At 40.3% G+C, this 20,452-nt stretch overlaps 4 protein-coding genes across 4 annotated transcripts in view; 1 reads left to right on the top strand and 3 right to left on the bottom strand.

The window, feature by feature from the left end:
• Positions 1-871: 871 nt before the first annotated feature.
• mapk15 (mitogen-activated protein kinase 15) lies at positions 872-8,670 on the bottom strand. The gene is made up of 15 exons (XM_080046040.1): positions 8,591-8,670; positions 8,274-8,452; positions 6,970-7,068; positions 6,738-6,767; positions 5,519-5,609; positions 4,755-4,885; positions 4,216-4,379; positions 3,928-4,067; positions 3,787-3,844; positions 3,137-3,274; positions 2,780-2,885; positions 2,332-2,656; positions 1,801-1,931; positions 1,489-1,641; positions 872-1,318 (listed from the first exon to the last, which is right to left on the bottom strand). Exons 2-15 carry the CDS (start codon positions 8,361-8,363, stop codon positions 1,130-1,132), a joined length of 1,845 nt encoding a protein of 614 aa, XP_079902166.1. The 5' UTR covers positions 8,364-8,452; positions 8,591-8,670; the 3' UTR covers positions 872-1,129.
• A 2,198-nt stretch (positions 8,671-10,868) lies between these two features.
• vps28 (VPS28 subunit of ESCRT-I) lies at positions 10,869-15,558 on the bottom strand. Its single transcript, XM_080045237.1, has 10 exons — positions 15,518-15,558; positions 14,647-14,710; positions 14,509-14,537; positions 14,236-14,273; positions 14,031-14,120; positions 13,821-13,926; positions 13,603-13,704; positions 13,199-13,252; positions 13,022-13,113; positions 10,869-12,122 (listed from the first exon to the last, which is right to left on the bottom strand). The coding sequence occupies exons 2-10, from the start codon at positions 14,684-14,686 to the stop codon at positions 12,002-12,004; spliced, it is 672 nt and encodes a 223-aa protein (XP_079901363.1). The 5' UTR covers positions 14,687-14,710; positions 15,518-15,558; the 3' UTR covers positions 10,869-12,001.
• Positions 15,559-15,795: 237 nt separating this feature from the next.
• aunip (aurora kinase A and ninein interacting protein) lies at positions 15,796-18,940 on the top strand (the record flags this gene model as incomplete). Its single annotated transcript, XM_080045854.1, has 4 exons — positions 15,796-15,912; positions 16,071-16,183; positions 17,599-17,758; positions 17,919-18,940. The coding sequence occupies exons 2-4, from the start codon at positions 16,091-16,093 to the stop codon at positions 18,938-18,940; spliced, it is 1,275 nt and encodes a 424-aa protein (XP_079901980.1). The 5' UTR covers positions 15,796-15,912; positions 16,071-16,090.
• A 447-nt stretch (positions 18,941-19,387) lies between these two features.
• Positions 19,388-20,452, bottom strand: part of cap2 (cyclase associated actin cytoskeleton regulatory protein 2) — a 33,524-nt gene continuing 32,459 nt past the window's right edge. The window contains 1 exon segment of the mRNA XM_080045853.1: positions 19,388-20,404. Coding sequence (XP_079901979.1) covers positions 20,321-20,404 — 84 coding nt within the window. The 3' untranslated portion in view covers positions 19,388-20,320.

Below are 20,452 nucleotides of genomic sequence, written 5' to 3'. Positions count from 1 at the left end.
TCCCTCAAGGTCTGGAATCGGCCCTTCTCCACAATCCTCCTCAGGGTCCGGTCACCTCTTCTGGTTGTGCAGCGTTTTCTGCCACACTTTTTCCTTCCCACAGACTTCCCACTGAGGTGCCTTGATACAGCACTCTGGGAACAGCCTATTCGCTCAGAAATTTCTTTCTGTGTCTTACCCTCTTGCTTGAGGGTGTCAATGATGGCCTTTTGGACAGCAGTCAGGTCGGCAGTCTTACCCATGATTGCGGTTTTGAGTAATGAACCAGGCTGGGAGTTTTTAAAAGCCTCAGGAATCTTTTGCAGGTGTTTAGAGTTAATTAGTTGATTCAGATGATTAGGTTAAGAGCTCCTTTAGAGTACCTTTTCATGATATGCTAATTTTTTGAGATATGAATTTGGGGTTTTCATGAGCTGTATGCCAAAATCATCAGTATTAAAACAACAAAAGACCTGAAATATTTCAGTTGGTGTGCAATGAATCTAAAATATATGAAAGTTCAATTATTATCATTACATTATGGAAAATAATCAACTTTATCACAATATGCTAATTATATGAGAAGGACCTGTATATGCTCCTTGTGTTCCTTGTCTGTGCATTATGGTTGGTTTCTTGTCAGTGTCGGTGAGTCCTTGTCCTTTGTGTTCCCTGCGTAGTTGTGTTTCCTTGTGCTCCTGGTCCTGGACCTTTTTTGCCTATTGGCCTTTCTTTTGTTGACTGTTTTGAGCTTAATAAATTATTATTTTGCTACGACGTCTTGCGTTTGGGTCCTGCTTGCCTGCCTGTCTGCCACACCGTAACATAAACTGGGTTAAAAAACATCAATCTTTTTTTTAATTGCTTCTGTATATACACACATCATTGTACAATTAATTATAACCCCTATTTGCATATTTTACAGTTAATCTGGAACCAACTGGCTTCATGTACATAAACCATTAAGCCTGTATGTCATTAGTTACATACATTGTAGATCAACATGAACATTCATGGCAAGTTGTACCATGTGTAGGCCCCTAGAGCAGAAAAAAAAAATTACATTCATGGGTCCATAGTCCCACCCCACACACACACACACACACACACACACACAAAAAGGAACCACCAGCATGACAGCAGTTACTGGTTATAAAGGGCGGCTTCGAAGCAGATTGTCCAGTTCAGTCTTGTTGATGGTACCGTAGGCTTGGGAATAGCTGCCCAGTTTGGCTCGAGGGTCGCCTGATGCTGCCACATTACAGTTACTCTGGAATACTTTCTTGCTGAAGCGCGTCGCTGGCCGAGCATCATGACCCTGTGAACTGGAGCGCTGGTTCTGCATGGCAAGAACGGGAAAGTTAGTAGAGCCAGTAAGCTTTAAAATATCCATATGTTCTCTTGCATTCTAATTTTTTAATCAATATTTCATCAAGCATGTCAATAGTCTGAAATTGAATCCATGCATTCAGTCACAGTTTTACATGTCCTGAGGCTCGGTGGACTGACCAGGCGTGCAGATGTGACATATAGCCCAGAGGAAAGGGTCGAGTCATCTTTGCGAGCCAGAGGGTTGTGCTGTGTTTGGTTTAGGGTCAAGGAGAAGGAACGGCTGTGGGTCACGGGGGCTGAGCGACCACGCTGGAGAATCTGTTCCATGGACTAGTGAGGGTAGCGATGTAACAAAATACAGAGTGAGCCACAGAAAGATCATGAGCAGGTGAGAATTCAAGGAGCCAACAATAAAAGCTTAAACAAATATTACAACCCAGCAAAGAAAACAAAAGTAAATAGAAAGTGAACTGAGGGCCTGTATCTTACTACATTAGCGTTGGTGCCCTCTGTTGGTGATGTGGTAGCACTTCCATTACTGGTCTCTTCCAAGAGTCTTCTGCTTGCTGCAGTGGAGTGGTAGTAATGAGGAAGACCTGCGGGACTCCGAACAAAACCGTCTGATGGGAAAAAATTATTGTTTGTTTTTCCTCCCCTGAGGGATTGTGTATACTGTATGTTTGGTGGTTTTATGTAAAACATATGGATCAGTATTGTTTATATAGTAATCTGAAGGCATCAAATTCAAATTCATTGTTTAAACATTATGATAATACCTGAGTCTCTTTACCAATACCAATAAAACATTATTTTGATACCTTATTTTGAGAAATATAAAATGTATAAAACAACAAGCGCTCCTTCAAGAACTTTACCTGATTAAAATACAGTCCTAAAGCTGGGAATCTGAACAGACAGTTTGAGGTTGTTTACTCTGTGCTACGAACATAAATTGGCACGATAAAAGTTGGATGATAACCAGGCCTATGTGGAACCTGCAAAATATAAATTCAGACATACTTGGAGCATGTGTGATGGGGTTATAGGTGAGATTTCCCAAGCCAGGGCTAGCTAATGGACACATCTTCTCCACAGCAGCCGGGATTGACACACTCACAGACCTGGGTTTGGTGACAGCTGTGTGTGAATGCGCGTGGTTTGATTCGTCCGTCTTTTCTTGTTGTGTTTTACCCTCGTGGTCGCCGTCCCCATTGCCATTTGCGGCCGCCGGGCCCTTCTCTGCTTTCTCCTTCAAATCAGGTTTGTCGCCGCTACCGATACAGCCTCCATCCTTTGGCTGGATCAGCCTTAGCATCCCCTGATTAGTTCTCTTCTCCAGCATCATCTACAGGTAAAGAAGAGGAAATTTAGGCTTAATCAGTCAGATTGAGTAGGAAAACATTTTACTTTTTCAATACATTTCTATGTTGTATGGTCTACTGTGTAAACATTATGGCTCATTCTGTACCTCGTAAAGTTTGTTGCGGTACTGAACCACAGATAGTTGTACATCGTCATCCACCGCCAGCACTACATCATAGTTAAGAGCTGGCTCCTTGGCTGGACTATGAAACCTCCAGGGAGAATGAACACATTTATGTATAAATCATAGCAGTTTATGGTAGTACCACTTTACAGCTGACATAATGATACAAATATTGATCTCTCTAATTTCAGTCTAGCACAGGCAGTGAAGCATACTGAAGAAATTATTGATTTTATTTGTTCAACAAAGCAGATGAAAATTATATCTAAAATAATCATGCTAAAGGAAAGGCTAAACACAACTTTTGATGAACCAGTCTGAATTCTTGATCTTTCATACTTGGCTACATATGGGTGTTGGAGGGCTTGCTCTGCCGTCAGCCGCTTGTCTGGGTTGAAAACTAGCAATCGTCTCAACAGGTCCAGAGCATCCGGAGGCACAGAAGGATGGAGAATATCCTCCAAAGGCACTTGTGGTCTGGCAAAGGAGGGAAGAGTAAGTTCACAAGGAACAAAGCAGATGCAGCAGAAGCAGATATAATCTTTTTTCCCCCATGCATTTGTCACCTTGTCAAATCCTTGCGCTCACATTACTAACAATGCAACTTGATCACAGACAGTTTTTTAAGATAGTAACGGCTTAAGTAGCCTCAAGCAGAGAGGAGGAGAAAGATAAAGAAGTCTGGTAAACGTTTTTGATAAACTGACTCCAGTGACATTACTTGAGGAAGTTGATCAGATTCTACACCGCGCCCTGTAGACACGAAAGGCTTTATACAACTATTTTCTACATGTTCAGTAGAACTCCTTATAACCTGTGAACACACTTTGTTTTGTAAAATAAGCGGAGTTGCCCCTTAAATACAACAAAAAATAAGGAGAAGGTGAGTTAGTGGAATGTGTGTAGGGATGATGATAACATGTCCCGTCTATGGTACTGTGTGTATAGTTTTCATAAAATAAGTAATACAGAAGAAAATATTTTCTTACTTTAGTAACATCCTCTGAATGACAGAGGATCCATATTCGGACTTGATTGCGAGAACATCTGAAAAATGAAATAGTATGTAATTATGTCATAGTAATGAATGCTTCCTATAACTAAAAATAAAGTGCGAGATCTTGAATAACCTTCTGGGCTGGGGTGTGGTATAGCGCTCATGATCTTCTCTATTTGGTTTATGGTGGATGTACCAGGGAACAGCGCTTTTCCCAGCAGCATCTCCCCGAGGATGCAGCCGAGGCTCCACATATCCACGCCTTTAGTGTACCTTAAGACAAGATGCACTACCTTTACAGTCCTGTACACTCATACCTACTATGTCATTTATTTTCCAAAGAAACAGTCTGACACTTTATTTAAAAAATGCCTCTCGCAGGCAGAATACATGTCACAGGAACTGACAACACAGCTGATACCTGGTGGATCCAAGCAGGATCTCGGGGGCTCGGTACCACCGCGTCGCCACATACTCCGTTAGGGCCGGATTCCCGCTGTCCTCTTGGATCTGGTTGAGCGATCTGGCCAAGCCGAAATCACACACCTTGACCACACAGTCGGTGTCCAGCAGCACATTGGACGGCTGTGGGAAACACATGCAAGAGAAACATTTCTCACATAAGGACAATATTAGTTTGATTTTCAAATATCTGCAGAGAGGTCAAACTGGGCTATTGCTATGAAAACAGAAATTGAAAACAGAAATTGCACAATGAGTCATAAGAGGTGTTTCAACAGAAATAAATAGGAGAGGAAAAGTGAAGAAATTCATATCTCCTGCAGACTTGCATCAGTGTTACTGAATGTGGTTACATAAACACAGTATTTTGGACACAATGGCTTAGATTTTCTAATACCCAAACCAGGGCACATTTTGTATTATGTTTAAATAGTTTTCATATTACCATCCATGTAAATGACTTCAACGCTAACTGTGAATGTTCTCCACCTGGCGTACCTTTTTGTCCCTGTGGATAACATTTCCCGAATGTAGGTATTTCATAGCTTTGAGGAGCTGGTACATCACATAACGTTTGTGGATGTCCTTCAGCAGGGTGCCTTTCTTTATTACTGCATGCAGGTCAGTATCTGGTACACAACAAAGCAAAAATAATAAATAAATAAAATGGATGACAATACCACCATTACAGGGACATCAATCAATGATTGGATTGAAATTCATCCTCGAGTACACTCAAGGTGATTATCAACCCTGGTTTTGGCATTGATTTGCTGAACACAGGCTCTTCTACAATCACATAAACACTGATCGCAATCAAGCAGCATCCCCAAAAATGAAATGCAAGAGAGAAACAGTAGAGGTCTGTGGTGGGATGCTGGTGTGCAGTCCTGGATAGACTGCAGAGAGGGGAAGGCCAAAGTGTGGACTCAGCAGTAAGACAGTGCAGCCAGCCAAGTGAAGCAGAAGCCATTGTACACACACACACACACACACACACACACACACACACACACACACACACACACACACACACACACACACACACACACACACACACACACACACACACACACACACACACACACACACACACACACACACACACACACACACACACACACACACACACACACACACACACACACACACACACACACACACACACACACACACACACACACACACACACACACACACACACACACACACACACACACACACACACACACACACACACACACACACTCACACACACTCACCCATATATTCAAAGACGAGGTAAATGTCTTTGTCATTTTGCGCTCTGATCACATTTAGAAGTTTGACAATGTTGGGATGATCTCCAAACTCCTGCACACAGAATGGAGATGTATTTTAGTAAAAGAAACAACAGAAACAACAGAAACACACACACACACACACACACTCACACACACACACACACACACACACACACACACACACACACACACACACACACACACACACACAGGCAGTCCACTGTGGCGGCCACTTGACCCGTAAAAAACCTGCAGGTACTGTGTCGACGTTGTGTAAACAACAAGGGAAAGTTTCAACAGGGGTTATATAACGGCACAGTAAACCCCCTTAATTACAACTTTAGAGTTCCACAAGGTCGCATGAATGTAGGTCAGCAGATAAAGAGGGAATGTTATACAAGGATACAGAGCACAGTGAGACAGGTACATCGTTATGTGTGCAGTACTTGCATTCACAACCAAATATTCTTCTAGATATGATGAAAGTTGAAGTGGAAAGACAACACTATTTAGAAAAAACAAAACCCCAGTTTTGATATTTTGACACTTTTGAATATGTAGCCAAAGCACCAACACCTTAAGATACACACTGCAGACTGAGTGTATCCTTCTGTATCATTCTTCATGCCATTTTCACCATACTGGACATTATTTAAAGCGTTATGGCAGACGTTATCAATGGATTAGTTTATGCCACAGTGTTTTTACCAACAGTTGTTTACATTGCTCAATAGTTTTCACTTGATAAACTGAACAGCTGCAACACCAGTATTTCTTCCTAACATGTTTGAACCCATAAAGCAATTAAATAGGACGAAACAGTAAAGGAAAAGTCAACAGTACTGTGACTGTGAGAGCAGGAAATAGGCATGGTGGAAATAGTGTATTATGTTTGGTAGATCATGAGGAGATCATGTTTGGTAGATTCATGAAAAGATCAAATGCAACTTATTTTGTATACATTTAACCTATTAATTAAGAGCCTGAACTAAGAGAGAAAGTAAGGGAATAAATGTAGGTAGTTGGACTGACAACATACAAAGTAAACTAAGAGAATATGATCATAGTTAGTTGGCCTTTTTTTTTTTACAAACTGAAGTTTTTCTAAATGTTTTCAAGCATGATTGGATAAAAAAAATCTAACTGAGGAAGTGGTAATTGCATGATAGAGCAAACGCAATTGTTATTGTCACTGTACCTGTAGGAACATGATTTCCCTGAACGTCCGCTGGAAAACAAGAGAGAATCACGGTTAGGTTATGGAACGTAGAAGCAACATGCAGTCTTTCTATTGAAACATTTTAGATTAGTGGGTTACAGGCCAAAAAGATTGGGAGCCATTAGGCGCTAGATAGTAGATATATGACGATATGAAAAAAGTTAACAGGTTTTGACCACAGCTTTGCTTCGCTGTCAGTTCAAGCATGCACCTGGGCATCTGTCCTGTTCCTGAAGGCGTCAAAGATCTTCTTCACGGCCACAATCTCTCCCGTCTGTCGGTCCACTGCTTTCCACACAATGCCGTAAGCCTGAGAGAGATTCAAAACAATGGTAACGAAAAATCCCATCACCTCTTCTCCACGCCTTATATGCTGTATCGAGCCAATTAGATGATTATAAAATGTATTTTAAAACACCTGTATGTCCAAGAGTTTCTCTACATGATGATCTACAGTATATGCCCATGCTCTACACTGCTATGAACAGTGGAGTTAATTTTCTTATGATCTCTTAATTTTTCTTTGCTTACCATATGTCACATTTTAAGGAACACTGAGTTATGTTGTATCAGTGTGCGCTTTTAAAAGAATACGTGTAACTTTGAGGTAAACTGTTGGTCTGATCTCCATGTTTCTAGATTTTCTTTTTATAAGGACATGACCTCTGTGTCCTCAATGGTAGCCACAGCCGTGAAGGGTGAGACAGTGAGTGTCAGACAGTGGACGGCCGCAATGGATCAGAGAAGAGATGGGGATGGATAGGGGAAGTTTGGTGAAGTTAGGATTTTACAAAAAAATCTCTTCATGACTCACTAAAAGCCAATTAGCAAAGGAGCTGCTCACTAATGTTTGACTCTCGGAAGCATCTGTACACAGGATACCCCTTCAACACCAGTCGACTGTAAACAGGTTGAACGGCTGTGTAACTTGAGTCACTGCTGGCCTTAGGTATGGCTGGTTAGCTTATATGACGTGTGGTACGTGGCAGTTACTACCTGGCCACTTAAAGCTGCAATTTGTGAGTCTCCGAGGACAGTGCATGGAAAGAAAGCAGGCTGCATTTAGTCATGTGGTTACCAGTACCATGGTAGAGAGGAAACCAAAGGGGTTGGACTCCAAAGGGAACAAGTGTCCTCACACACACATCAGCTGATCCGCAAAAGACAGAGTTAGTTGGTCCTGCCAAAGTAAATAAACCCATTTCTTGCAACACTGGTGTTCACTGAGAACCTTAAGTCTGTGTCATTTCAGGAATTCCTCTAAAGGCTAAAGTACAGAGTGGGCTTAAAGACGTGGTTAACATTAATGTGTAGCCTACAGGTAGAGAAGGATGTTTGTCTTGAATATATTGGCTCTACACTGAAACTGCTCTCAAAGTGTATTATACGTAGCTATAACCATTATAGCTTAATAGTCTAGGCCTATACCAGTGGTCTAATATTAACTTGGGGTAGGTAGCCAAAGTAAACTTTACCAAGATAAAATAAAAAAATAAATAATAATAATTCACTCACCCCTTTTCCAAGTCTCTTCTTGATTTCATACTTCACCGAAATGTTGTCCTCCACTTCGGAAACGTTTGTTGATTCATATTTTTTGCTCATTTTTTAAATAGTTGGTTCTTATGTTCATGCAGAGAGCATCACCACCGTATACTATTTGATTGTTCCTGAGTTGAATGTCAGGAAAACAGCTGTAAAAAGGGGCAAACTGGTTGGTGGCAAGTCAGATCGGAGCTGCAGAATTAAACTGAATGATCATTTCCACACAGTAAAAACTAAAATATGAATGGAAGCAAAAGTCGATGCTTTCTGGAGCTCACATAGCCTACCTGGCAACTGCTCTTCCTGTCTGACGTCGCGTTTCTTGGCGTTTCAGTCAATCACTGTCGGTCAAGTAGCATCATTCTTAACTCCGTGTAGTGAATGAAACCTGCTGCACTGCTGCACACACTCTGTTGTTATGCGTGAAAGTGAGTCTCAATTCCCCGCTGCTCTGAGTTCAGGATACTCCCTCTCTGCTGCTGCAAACAGACACACCGCAGATTTTTGTCGTTACTTGTCGTCCTGGTAACGAATACGCTGCATTTCCCGGTTCTTAAAGGAGCAGCACGCTACGCACACACAGAATACACGCACACTCATTCACGCACAACATTCGAGCGACTGCCACAGATGGTCATCAGTTGCCAAGGAGATAAGTGCAGTAAGCCTACAGGATGGGTGAGGGGCTGGTATTAGGCTAGAGACCTATATTAAGACCTTCTTTAGTATAGCTTAATAAAAATAAAAAATCTTGAAATAGCCTACATACATTCCCCCCCCCCCCCCCCCCCATGGCCTCTATCAAAACATTTCAAAGTGTGTTTGGTGCTGCTCTGTTGGTTTAAATTCTACAGCAAACAAGCAAGAAACAAATTGTCCTATGGCCTGTCTGAGACTTATGGCTAACCGATCAACACTATGTTTAACCTTCTGAGACGGAACTGAAAGTAAATTATTAACTTGAGGTAAGTGAAACAGATGTTTTTTGGCAATTAAAAACAGTTAAGGTTATGTTAAAAGTAAACAAAATGAAATATAGGGCTAAACAGCAATCACAACTTCTGAACATTGTCTAGAAATAAGCCCAGAACAGAAAACAGTAGCCTTTTCAACTTGTGATGGAGAAAGAAGAGAGTGGAGCTTCAAAGTAAGATGCTACCGTGTTGCATTATGGGAAATGTAGGATCTAGTGTTCCTGACGGTTAATCCACACAAGGGACTAAAACCAGCATTTCTCTATAGCCCCTTTTACACAGAGATTGCGGCATATTGACGGAACAACATCACTCCAATATGCCGGCTTTGCTTGCTTCTGTGTTATTTACACAGAACCAAGCAACGCCGGCCTGCTGGCGCATCAGTAGTCCCTTTTACACAGCGCTCCGGAATGAAAGAGGTGCTTGTAAACAGCGTCAGGTGTGACGTAAACATTTAGCGCCGCGCCGGTCAGCTGCTTTACAACAACAACAATGGCCGGTGAATTGAGAGCAGAAGTGCTGGAGCTTGCAGTAGAGGGCCGTATTTTACTGTCCCCACGATGTGCCAGTTGATCTCGCTACGCGCTGAGTCCAACATCACTGGGACAGTTAACCAAACTGACTAAATCAATCCGACCGCTTCACCTCTGTGTGTGTGTGTGTGTGTGTGTGTGTGTGTGTGTGTGTGTGTGTGACAGGTTGGTTGTGAGCGAGTCTCTTTGTGAGGGCAGCGATCTGCCAATCAGACATACACATACACACAGTGTGTGAAGTCACGTTACTGTAGACAGAAATAAGTGTGGATATACGCTCAGACTTAGGATAATAACAGCGGCGGCGGAATGTGTTAGCAAAACAGTAGCTCTGTGGTTAACAGCTGAGCCGGAGCCTTCAGTCAGCTGAAGCAGACAGTCTAGCGGGGCGAGCAGACTATTCCCCCGTTACTAGATCGACCTTCAAGCTGAACAAGAGCCCTCCGCTGCGCGTCGGGCTCCTGCTTCAGCTTGTCGGTCTTTATTTCTAGCAAGTGACCCGTTCGCTATACTTTATCCCTTACTTAGCCTAGCCTAGCTTTCCAATGTACAACTTCTCCTGGGCAGAAATAGACTCATACACTCTGCAAAATGAAGCGCGGGGGTTTGGATTGAGCAACGGACCTTATGATCAGCTAGATTATACACCGTTCCTTTTATTTGGTGATTTTTACGGGACATCAGGCCGCCGTGGTTAATGTTAAACACACGTCCTTCAACTGCTAACATGGTCGCATGTTTAGAACGTAGACTATGGAACGTCAAACGCCCCCCTGTTCCGCAACAACAAGCTGGAGCATTTCCGCAGAGAGGCGGAACTGATCGTGTCGGGAATCTTACTACCCCCCGAGGTAGTAAAATTCCCGGAACGATCACTCGCACCTTTCTTCCCTCGTTCCGCAACTGTCGCATTTACACAGCTGGGGGGAGGGCCGAAAGGCCGGCATATTCCCGGCTTTCACTGGCTGTGTAAAAGGGGCTTATGTGTAATTCCCCTGACTGAACTGCTAGGATAGCCATTTAAATAGCACATTTGATAGGAAATCACCACTAAAAAGGATTCTGTGTTTATTTTTTAAGATCTGATTCTATCAAAGAAAAACAATTGAACAAATGAATTTTATCCACACACACACAACTTAAAGGAGTTTGGAGGTAGATTTTAAATCTTTATTTCTAAAAACGTGTTAACATGCTCTTATTTAAAAATCAAAACTATTATTTACAATGATAAATAAATATGTTCTCCCTTATGGTGTTGGAGGGTTGAAACATATATAGCAAGCAAAATAGGGAGGGGGTGTGTCCACCTCGCTTTTGCCCACTTAATGTGGCCAAGCCCTCACCCTTACAGGATATATGGATTAGACAAGTTAACAGAAAATAGGGATAGAAAATGTACACAAATAGTTCCTTCCACCATAGTTTCAATATAATTATTATTTTGAAGTGCAGTCTAATTGTCATAAAGTCTGAACAATTATTTCAGCTGTGTTTATTATCCATTAACTGACAACCTACGTCATCTTCTTCAACTCTATCCACATAAACTCTTGTAGGAATCTACAGGACAAATGTTGTTTTGATAGAAAAACAAACATGGTTTACAGAACAAAAAAAAGCGAGTCTGACCCCAAGTGGCAGGTAGTGGATAGAGTTTAAGATAATAACAAGAATAAAATATATATTCATTTTTCCAATAATACAAAGGCGTTGGCTGTTGCAACCTTTTCTCTTGTGTGCAGACTTTCCCGATATAATTGGATCATGCTTCTTTGTTGGTGCTCTGCAAAACTAAAAGTATAAAATTAGACCTTTTGGATATTACAGTACAAAGTTAGATGTAAACTGTTTTGTCAAGGGCAGATTAAACGGCCAATATATATTTATCACACAAGTTTGGCTAGAAAAGAGACCGATGGAGCAATTTACAGCACTGGTGGAAAAGCCTGCAGGCAGCACGATGTACCAGACACTGTGTAATATACAAGGCGTGAAGTCTGTAGAATACACAACAAGGATAAAGGACATAGGAAACAAATTAAAGATTTGGGTGGGATATGAGACAGAAAAACTGTCCACTCCTTACCAAAAACCAAGAGGAGAGAGTAGAGTGTTTCTTTTTTTAACTTAAGAGATATTAGAGTCAGGAAGTTCACACAGATGGGATCAATGATGGACGGATGCCTTAGGAGGAGTGGAGGAAACGGTTGAAGGCATTGTAGGCTGACTCCAGATCAAACAGCATCTGGCGCACCTGATTATCATCCAACTCGTCTGAGGCCGACATGCTGCTGAGGGTGGTCAACCTGACGAGGCAAAATAAACTGTTAAGACTTCTGATGAACTTCAGTAGAACTAGGGATCAGTGCAGCAATTAAATGCTAAGCTACGTGCCGTCAAGGAAATGTTGAGCTTCACTTGATTTGAATAAATAGAAAGATATCAGGAGCACCAATAGAGAAGACAGGCTCTGTGTGTTTGTAATAAATATGTTCTCAAAAGATGCAGACCACTAGTAACCCTACGCAGCAACAATTTCTACACAATGGCCGTCATTGTATTTGTTTGTGAAGACTGTTGGATGGATGTAAACATTTATCATGATGGCATATGTTTCATGAGGAATGAAAAACATTCAACGTGTGTGTGTGTGTGTGTGTATGTGTGTGTGTGTGTAAGGCCTATGCCTTTTGGTGAGTAATACTGAATGTAAACGTAACTTTTGTTTGTCTACAAAAAAAAAGACCACAGGGCGCCTTTCATTTATTTATATATATATATATATGCACTGCTAAGGTACTGCACAAGTTATTAAAGTCGTCTTTGAGAGCCCTTTCAGGCAAAAACAGCTAAATAAGACAAGTTTGCCATGTTGGTCAAAGTTGAAGATTATACACAGGTCTGACAATGCTCTGCAATGTCTTAACATAGTAAATATGTAGTATTATTTAGTTAATATTAATAGGCAATAATTAGCTATTAACTAACCTATATTAAAACTCACGCTGCTGTTACATGTACTAGTGTCAACATGCAGCCCTTTTGCCATTTTTTTATCAAGTGGGAAGATGCTTTAGAATAATAACCAATCATTATAAACAGACAAGTTTGTGTTTGTCACTGTGACTAACATAGCACTTGAACTGAACTGGCACTAGGCTTAACAAAACCAACACTGTAAAGTGAGTGGCCAAGTGTAACTAACCAGAGGCTGACTTTGTCCTTAGCCTCTGAGTCTGGAGGCATGTTGCTCATTCTGTTCATGGTTTCCATCAGCTCCCTCAAGTCTGGCTGGATCTGGAGCAACGGTAAAAAAAAAAATCAGTTAAGCAATTATTATAAGTCTGTATATTATATAAAGTGTTATACTCTTTTAATTTACCTCATCCATGGCCCTGATTTCCAGTCTCAGCTTGTCCATCACAGTGATGAAGAGCTGAAGGACAGAGAAGGGGATATAAAGTGACAAAAAAGAAACAGAAATATGACACAAACAGGGAACGCAGTCTCTGCCATTATCACACTGTCTGTCCACTGACTTTATTAGCTGACTGATATAAGGAGTTAAGATCAAAGTTGGCAGGGGCCACCGCTGGCCATGCCCACTCACATTCTTCAATGTCTATCCAGAGGACCAGCCAAATTGAGTGAAACCACTTCAGCCACTTAGTGCTCGAACTGAACACAATAAATAATTTTATAATAAACCCGACCGCAGCAATTTGTATTATAACAAACTTCGAAGATAAGCCTGTTTAAAATGACGGAGGGAGATGTTGGACGTACAGAAACAATATCTGCAATGCAGCGGTTCAGGTTGCCCTTGTCATCCTTGATCGTGATTGGCCGATCCTCCTTAATCCTTTCCATTGCTAGGGGGCAGTCGAGCTAGGAAACAAAAAGAGTAGTACATTAACAAGAGAAAAAACTGCTATATGATGATGACGTTCACAAACAAAGTTGAATAAATCATAAAAGCCTCTGTGCTTCAAATTAAAACTCACTCTGTACTTCCTGCAGAAATCGTCGATGGAGCCCACATCAGAGCCCTGCACCTGTTTGAAAGCCGCTTTATACTGTACCAGCAGTCTGGAACAGGAGGCGGTGTACCTGAAACAGACAAGTCCTGCACGTTAACAAAAACCTGTACAATCACATATACAACAAGACGCAGTATTTTTTGTCAGTCTTCTAAACATAAAAGGAAAACTCACTCATTAGGTGTGACACAGTCCTTGATGTAAGCCTTCTCCAGGGCCTGAAGGGTCTTCACCACAGCAAACAACTCTGCCATGTTGTCGTACCTTCAGAAGCAGGGTTAATAATGAGGTGTTACAACACCGGCCACCACATAATGAATCCCCTGGGTTACTGTATGTTCATATTCGGCTAATAATTGGTAATAGATGTGACACTTACTTCTCTCGCTCTCTTGCATTTTTGTACAATTTCACCTCCTGAAAAGACATTTAACATGCAGGGTTAAATATACTTCTTCACATTATATTATCTGTGGTTTTATTATATTTTAATTAAACATTTCTTGTAGTGCTTGTTTTTTTCAGATACATTTTAATAAACAAGTTTAGATATGAAATAATAATAAAAAATTGTTAGTACCAAATATGATTCTATTTTTTTTTACAGATTAAAAACAGTGTTCAACAAGCAAATAAATCTGGTTAAATTTACCTCATATAACTCAGGTTTATTGGCCGGAGCTGTGGGAAAACAAAATAATTACATAATTAGAGTTTAAAATGAAAAGGATTATGATCATATTATGTGAATACATACATTGTAGACATTAGGTTCATTTAAATTTCTTACCTCCTCCCACTCCTCCAGTGACCGGTATCCCATGAAACATAATGTGAATGTATCAGAACTCGATCTGAAAAAAAATATATGTTACAATGTATTTAGTATCTGACTAAAACACCCTTGCCGAACTGCAAACTTGCAAAACCCATTCCCATGATTTATGAATCTGCTATTTTTTTCCCCCACAACCAAACCATATCATTAGTCATACTTTAAATGTTGTTTTCCATAGCTTGGACTGTCCTGCCTTGTGGGTGTGCTTCTCGTAAATTATTATTATTGATATCAGATGTGTTTCCAATGCAGGAGCTGCTCTTTTAATAGTGTAACAGAAACTGTGCTGAGTTAATCAAAGACATTTAATGAAAAAAATCGTACTTCCCATGCTTTAGAATTATAAGACATGTTGATACAAATTAAGGACGTACTTATAGATTAACTAATGATATGCCTTTTGTGACTTTTAACGATTATTAGGGGCCCTCAAAACAGGTTGAGTATAGTATAACAAAATGTTACACGTTATGTGTTTACATGTGTTAAACTGCGCATTCACCTTTCCTCGAAAAACTTTTTGAACCACAGAGAATAAGAGGGAAATTGTCCAGCAGAAGAAACCTGATGATCATGATCAGACCTAGATCAGCCTTCAGTATCTTGTTTTGTCGAACAGGCTAGCCTAATGTTAGCTGTGGAGGCTAACTCGTAAGCACTTCCTTTGTGTTTTATTATAACAGGGCCATACAAGTCGTTATCTATACTCACTAAACGTTGTATTAGTGAACGCTATAGTTGTATCGAGTAGGGAGAACTCAGCATTTACACACTAGTTCAATATCAGTGTTTAATCAACAAAATTAAAAGACACTTTACTCACCCTTTCGGTAAACTGTGGTGACGTCAACGTAAACACACCCCGTCGCGAGGACCAGCACACGTCAAAATATTAGGTGTCCTCTGTGCCTCATTAGAAATAAATAAAGTTTAAAAATAAATACTGGCGTATCAAACATTAGTAGTTTATTTGGGGGCTATTTGTATTCACATTTTTGAAGGAGCCGTTTCAGACAAGAAAATGTTTTAAACTTTAACCACATTTGATCGTTTTTACGCTGTCAAACAGCAGGGGCAGCCCAACACTGAGGCGCGAGACTCAAACAAGCAACAGCGCGGAGGAATTTCTAAACAAAGATACATTGCACTAATTTAAATAGGCTAACTAAAAAATAAACGCAAAGGAAAGTCGGAATCATTACCGTGCAACTACATGAGGTCAGTGATATGTTAAGTTGCGTTGATAACGTTGTAATGATTAAATACCGTAAAGATGTTAGCGAAGGTGGCTAACTAAATGTATGGTAGGAATGTATAATAATGAGCTTAGACGGGAAATAACACTGATACAAATGTTTTTATTTAATGTTTTGTAGCTCTGCCATCACTCTCCACCATGAAAACCTCTAAACCAGCACTGCAGCCCTCTGCTCCAGAAGAGTGTGGAATTTGGCTGGATACTGTGCAACTGAAAGGAAAAGCTAAACAGGTATATAATAATTACATTAAACCTGCAGTGTGTAGAATTGTGGGTTTTATTTCCTAGCAGATTTTGTAGAAAGTAATTATAATATCCATAAGTACATTTAATTTAGTGCATAATAGCTGAAAAAAAAGTTTTGAATTATAATTTTTTCCCTTAGAAAGGGTCTCATATATCTCCATATTTCTGCATATTTTGGACCAAGGCCTAGTGCCGCCATCTTGAAAGTGTCATAGTTGGAATGTCATCAGGTGCATTGTTTAAAATTTAGAATTGTTCTTGTCCTTGAAGGCCACTGTAGCTTCTGTTATTATTCAAAAGGGTTGGGGTTACCCAGGGAGCGTTGCATTCTAGAACTTTGTAGAACTTTCTTGATGATGTCATATTACACACTGCACCTTTAAACCTGCAGTGTAGAATTTTGGGTTTTATTTCCTAGCAGATTTTGTAGAAAATAATTATAATATCAATAAGTACGTTTAATTTAGTGCATAATAACTGATTATTTTTTTTAGAATTATTATTTTTCCTTTAGAAAGGGTCTCATATATGTCCATATTTCTCCATACCTTGGACCAAGTTCTAGTCGATGCCATTTTGGAAGTGTCATAGTTGGAATGTCATCAGGTGCATTGTTTGAAATTTAGAATTGTTCTTGTCCTTGAAGGCCACTGTAGCTTCTGTTATTATTTAAAAGGGGTGGGGTTACCCAGGGAGTATTCCCCCCGAATAGACGGCTCTAAACGGAGTGCTTCCAGACCATACTACTTGCTGTAGTTTGGTCTGGCTTTGCGAGACTACCCAGGGAGTGTTGCATTCTAGAACTTTTTAGAACTTACTTGATGATGTCATATTACACACTGCACCTTTAATAGTAAGGTCAGCATGGCAAGATCCGATATGGTAATTTTGCGACATTTAAACCTGCAGTGTGTAGAATTTTGGGTTTTATTTCCTAGCAGATTTTGTAGAAATTAATTATAATATCTATAAGTACGTTTAATTTAGTGCATAATAACTGATTATTTTTTTAGATTTTTTTTTCCCTTAGAAAGGGTCTCATATATGTCCATATTTCTGCATATCTTGGACCGAGGCCTAGTGCCGCCATCTTGAAAGTGTCATAGTTGGAATGTCATCAGGTGCATTGTTTAAAATTTAGAATTGTTCTTGTCCTTGAAGGCCACTGTAACTTCTGTTATTATTCGAAAGGGTTGGGGTTACCCAGGGAGCGTTGCATTCTAGAACTTTCTTGATGATGTCATATTACACACTGCACCTTTAAGTGACAAATTATTTATTTTGTGGCTCATGGTAAATAACCTCATCTTATCTGTAGGGTTTAACACTGCCATTTTTCTGTAATGTAAGTGTCTTACCAGGGTCATATTTTATTCTACATATATCTTCTTATGTTCCAGAAAAGCCTCACTCGTCGTCCCATTTCTAAACTGCTGAATCCCTTCACTGGAGGCACAGGATACAGTTTGGCTGTGGCACTCAACTTCACTCAGACCAAAGTTGAAATGCCAAAGACCAAACAGAGTGCCATTTCAACCTTTTTTGCACCACAGCGTAGAGGTAAGTTACAAAAAAAAACACTCAGCTGTCATGAAGTTGTAAAGACATTTTCTCAGGATTGTTTTCAGCTTCAGCTGAATCAGTCAGTAGATGATTAACGTGCTCAAATGTATTCATTGACAGCATCCATCTTTTTTGTTTTTATACCCTTTGTCAAAAGTTGTCAACAAGATGTCAACTCCTGAAGTACTAAGTATTGATCCAGTGCAGCCTTCCCCAACTACCTCGTCCACATGTGACTCAAGTGCTGCCACGCCTGTAGCATCAGGGACAAAACGAAGACGTGAAGCAGATCTTGACTTATGTAACTCTAAGCCCAGTGTGGATCATGAGTGGAAAAGTGAAAATGTGGCAGAGCCCGAAGCAGCAGTGTGGCTGGGACAGGCAGCAAGCGATACACCATCTCAAAACATGTGCTGTGACTTTTTAGAAGAGCAGTTTGAGGAGATGAATCCACCACAGAGTAAGAGGAGGCTCACAGCTCCCTCCTTGTTGTCAGGTGATAGTCAACCTCCTCCGCTGGCGTGGAGCCAGGACCCGCTGCTCACCTGCAGCCAATATTCCGATTCCGAAGGTGATTTTTACCCGAATAGCCAGAAAAACACAGAAGCAATGAACTCTAGCGAGCCACGTTTCTTGAACAGTGTACAAAGTGAGGAGGCGTTTGATTTTCAGATGGATGTGGAAGGAAGAACCTCGACTCAAAAACCCTGTAAACACCGCACTTCTTCTCACAGTAATCCTGAGAAAGAGAACAGCTGTTCACTTTCTTCTAAATCCCCAACCAAGCACTCACCTCTCTCTCCTGTTGGACCTTCAAATCATCCACAGACAGAACCAAAAAATGCATCGCCTCGAAAACATTTTCCGGATAAAGAGAATGTGGATTCGCACTTCAAGTGGAAAAAACCGAGTGGTTCCCCTCTTAAAAAAACAGCACCACAGCCGTCGCGCAGCTTGGTTGACGAGGACAGTCTGGCCATGTTGTTCACCCAAGACTCTGAAGGCTTTAGGGTGATAGCGCACAGAGAACTTCAACACAGGAGTCCACTCAAAGATCAGAGTAACATTAGCACCGGTGTCGTCGGAACCAGTGATTTTACATTTCTGGAAGAGGAGGACGAGGAAGACAAGATGCTTTTTACTCAAGACTCTCAGGGAAATCTGGTGATCAAACACTGAAAGGAGTCTGTAATAGTCTGAATGTGGATTATGATCTCTACCTCCAAAGCTGATTCTCTAAACATTTGCGCTTTTCAATGCTCCCAGAGCTTGAAATCAGTTGTCATAAACTGAAATATTTTTGTATTATTTGTTTGTTTCAAATCGATATTGACCTGATTTACTTTAAGCTACTTTAAAACTGAAAAAAAATAGATAGTTTAACATGGTTATCTTTTCACTGTCCTTGATCTAGAGATAGATCTTTTTTTTATTTTACTTTAAGTTCCTTCCTCTTTTGGTCTCTATATGATCATGAAATATTTTGGTTCAGCTCAAATTTTTTTTCCTATCACATCACACCAATAAGCAAGAACTGAGGGTTTTGATTTTATTTGAAAAATGATTCACAATAACATCAATATGTTTTCATGTAAATTAAAAGCCTTGAAAAGCATTAGTGGTGTACACAATCTTCTCCCTTGTGCTGGTGCCATGTGCTACATCTTATTTCAAAACAAAATGATGTACAGAGAGTCATATAGTGACAACAGGAAGTGGGTAGGAAGTGTGAGAGAAGCAGTTACCACTAAGGTGAGGCGTAAAAAAAATGCATTGCTTGTCATTTGATTTCTAAATATTTAGAGAAATTAGTAGCCAAGAATTTAATTATCTTTTTGTCAAGTTGATTTAATGTCTCCTGCAGAATACCTGTTATTGTTACATCCCTCTGAGCTGACTGACAATACTTTACACACAGTATTTTGCACTAGCAAGACTGACATCTGCCGCTAATGGTGAACAGTGCTGCATTAACTTCACTCACTTAGTGAAGCAGTACTAAATGACTATCATGCATTTTACACATTCTAAGAGGTTATTCAGATTAAACTATATTAGATAGAAAATATACCAAATAGTCTTACACTTAACTCCCAAGGTATTCTTGTCTGCTTGGCCACTGAATGTCATATGAGCATGTGAAGTCATTTTAGTCTTTTCTGTCAAATAATGTGTTTCTGCTGTGGTCTAAATTGTGCTTTAACTCTCATACAATGCATGTAGATAGAATACAGTCATAAAGGAACATTTAGCGAAAGTAATTTAAAGATGACAAGTGAGTCTATATTTTAACAGCTACATATTCCTACGTAAATGCCTCTATTTCAATGGCACAAAAAAAGTAAGAAAAGGACAACGCATTGGGTTTGTTGGATTTAAATCAATTGTTTCAAAGTGCTAAAGACACATGAAGTCACAAATACAGCGATAATTAGTGGACTGAAGGCTACTCTGCCTGAATATAAATTCCCTTTCAAATTTCCCAAATCGGAGGAACAGAGTTAATTGTAAAAGAAATCGATGGTTGATGTGCTGGTGGTGAAGACGAACAAACTTAAATCAGCCTGCGATCTCAGTTGGCTCTGTCACAAGTTTGGAGCCGTCCCAAACAGTCTTGAACTGCTCCGGCACTGGAAACTCCCTCTGTAGAGCAACCGAGGAAATAGGTGTAAAAAACAAGATTCAGGAAAC

This window comes from Ammodytes marinus, assembly GCF_949987685.1.
Source record: "Ammodytes marinus genome assembly, chromosome: 17".
Taxonomy (NCBI): domain Eukaryota; kingdom Metazoa; phylum Chordata; class Actinopteri; order Uranoscopiformes; family Ammodytidae; genus Ammodytes; species Ammodytes marinus.
The sequence above is the reverse complement of the archived record's forward strand: the minus strand, read 5'-3'. Positions and strand labels throughout refer to the sequence as shown.

Coding starts and splice junctions, on each gene's coding strand:
- mapk15 (XM_080046040.1), bottom strand. CDS start 8,363: ATGAGCAAAAAATATGAATCAACAAACGTTTCCGAAGTGGAGGACAAC. Junction 6,768..6,969: donor GGAACAGGACAGATGCCCAG/GTGCATGCTTGA, acceptor CTTGTTTTCCAG/CGGACGTTCAGGGAAATCAT. Junction 1,932..2,331: donor CCCCATCACACATGCTCCAA/GTATGTCTGAAT, acceptor TTTTCCCATCAG/ACGGTTTTGTTCGGAGTCCC.
- vps28 (XM_080045237.1), bottom strand. CDS start 14,686: ATGTTTCATGGGATACCGGTCACTGGAGGAGTGGGAGGAG. Junction 14,538..14,646: donor CACTGGAGGAGTGGGAGGAG/GTAAGAAATTTA, acceptor GTTTTCCCACAG/CTCCGGCCAATAAACCTGAG. Junction 12,123..13,021: donor AAGGACAAAGTCAGCCTCTG/GTTAGTTACACT, acceptor TTGCCTCGTCAG/GTTGACCACCCTCAGCAGCA.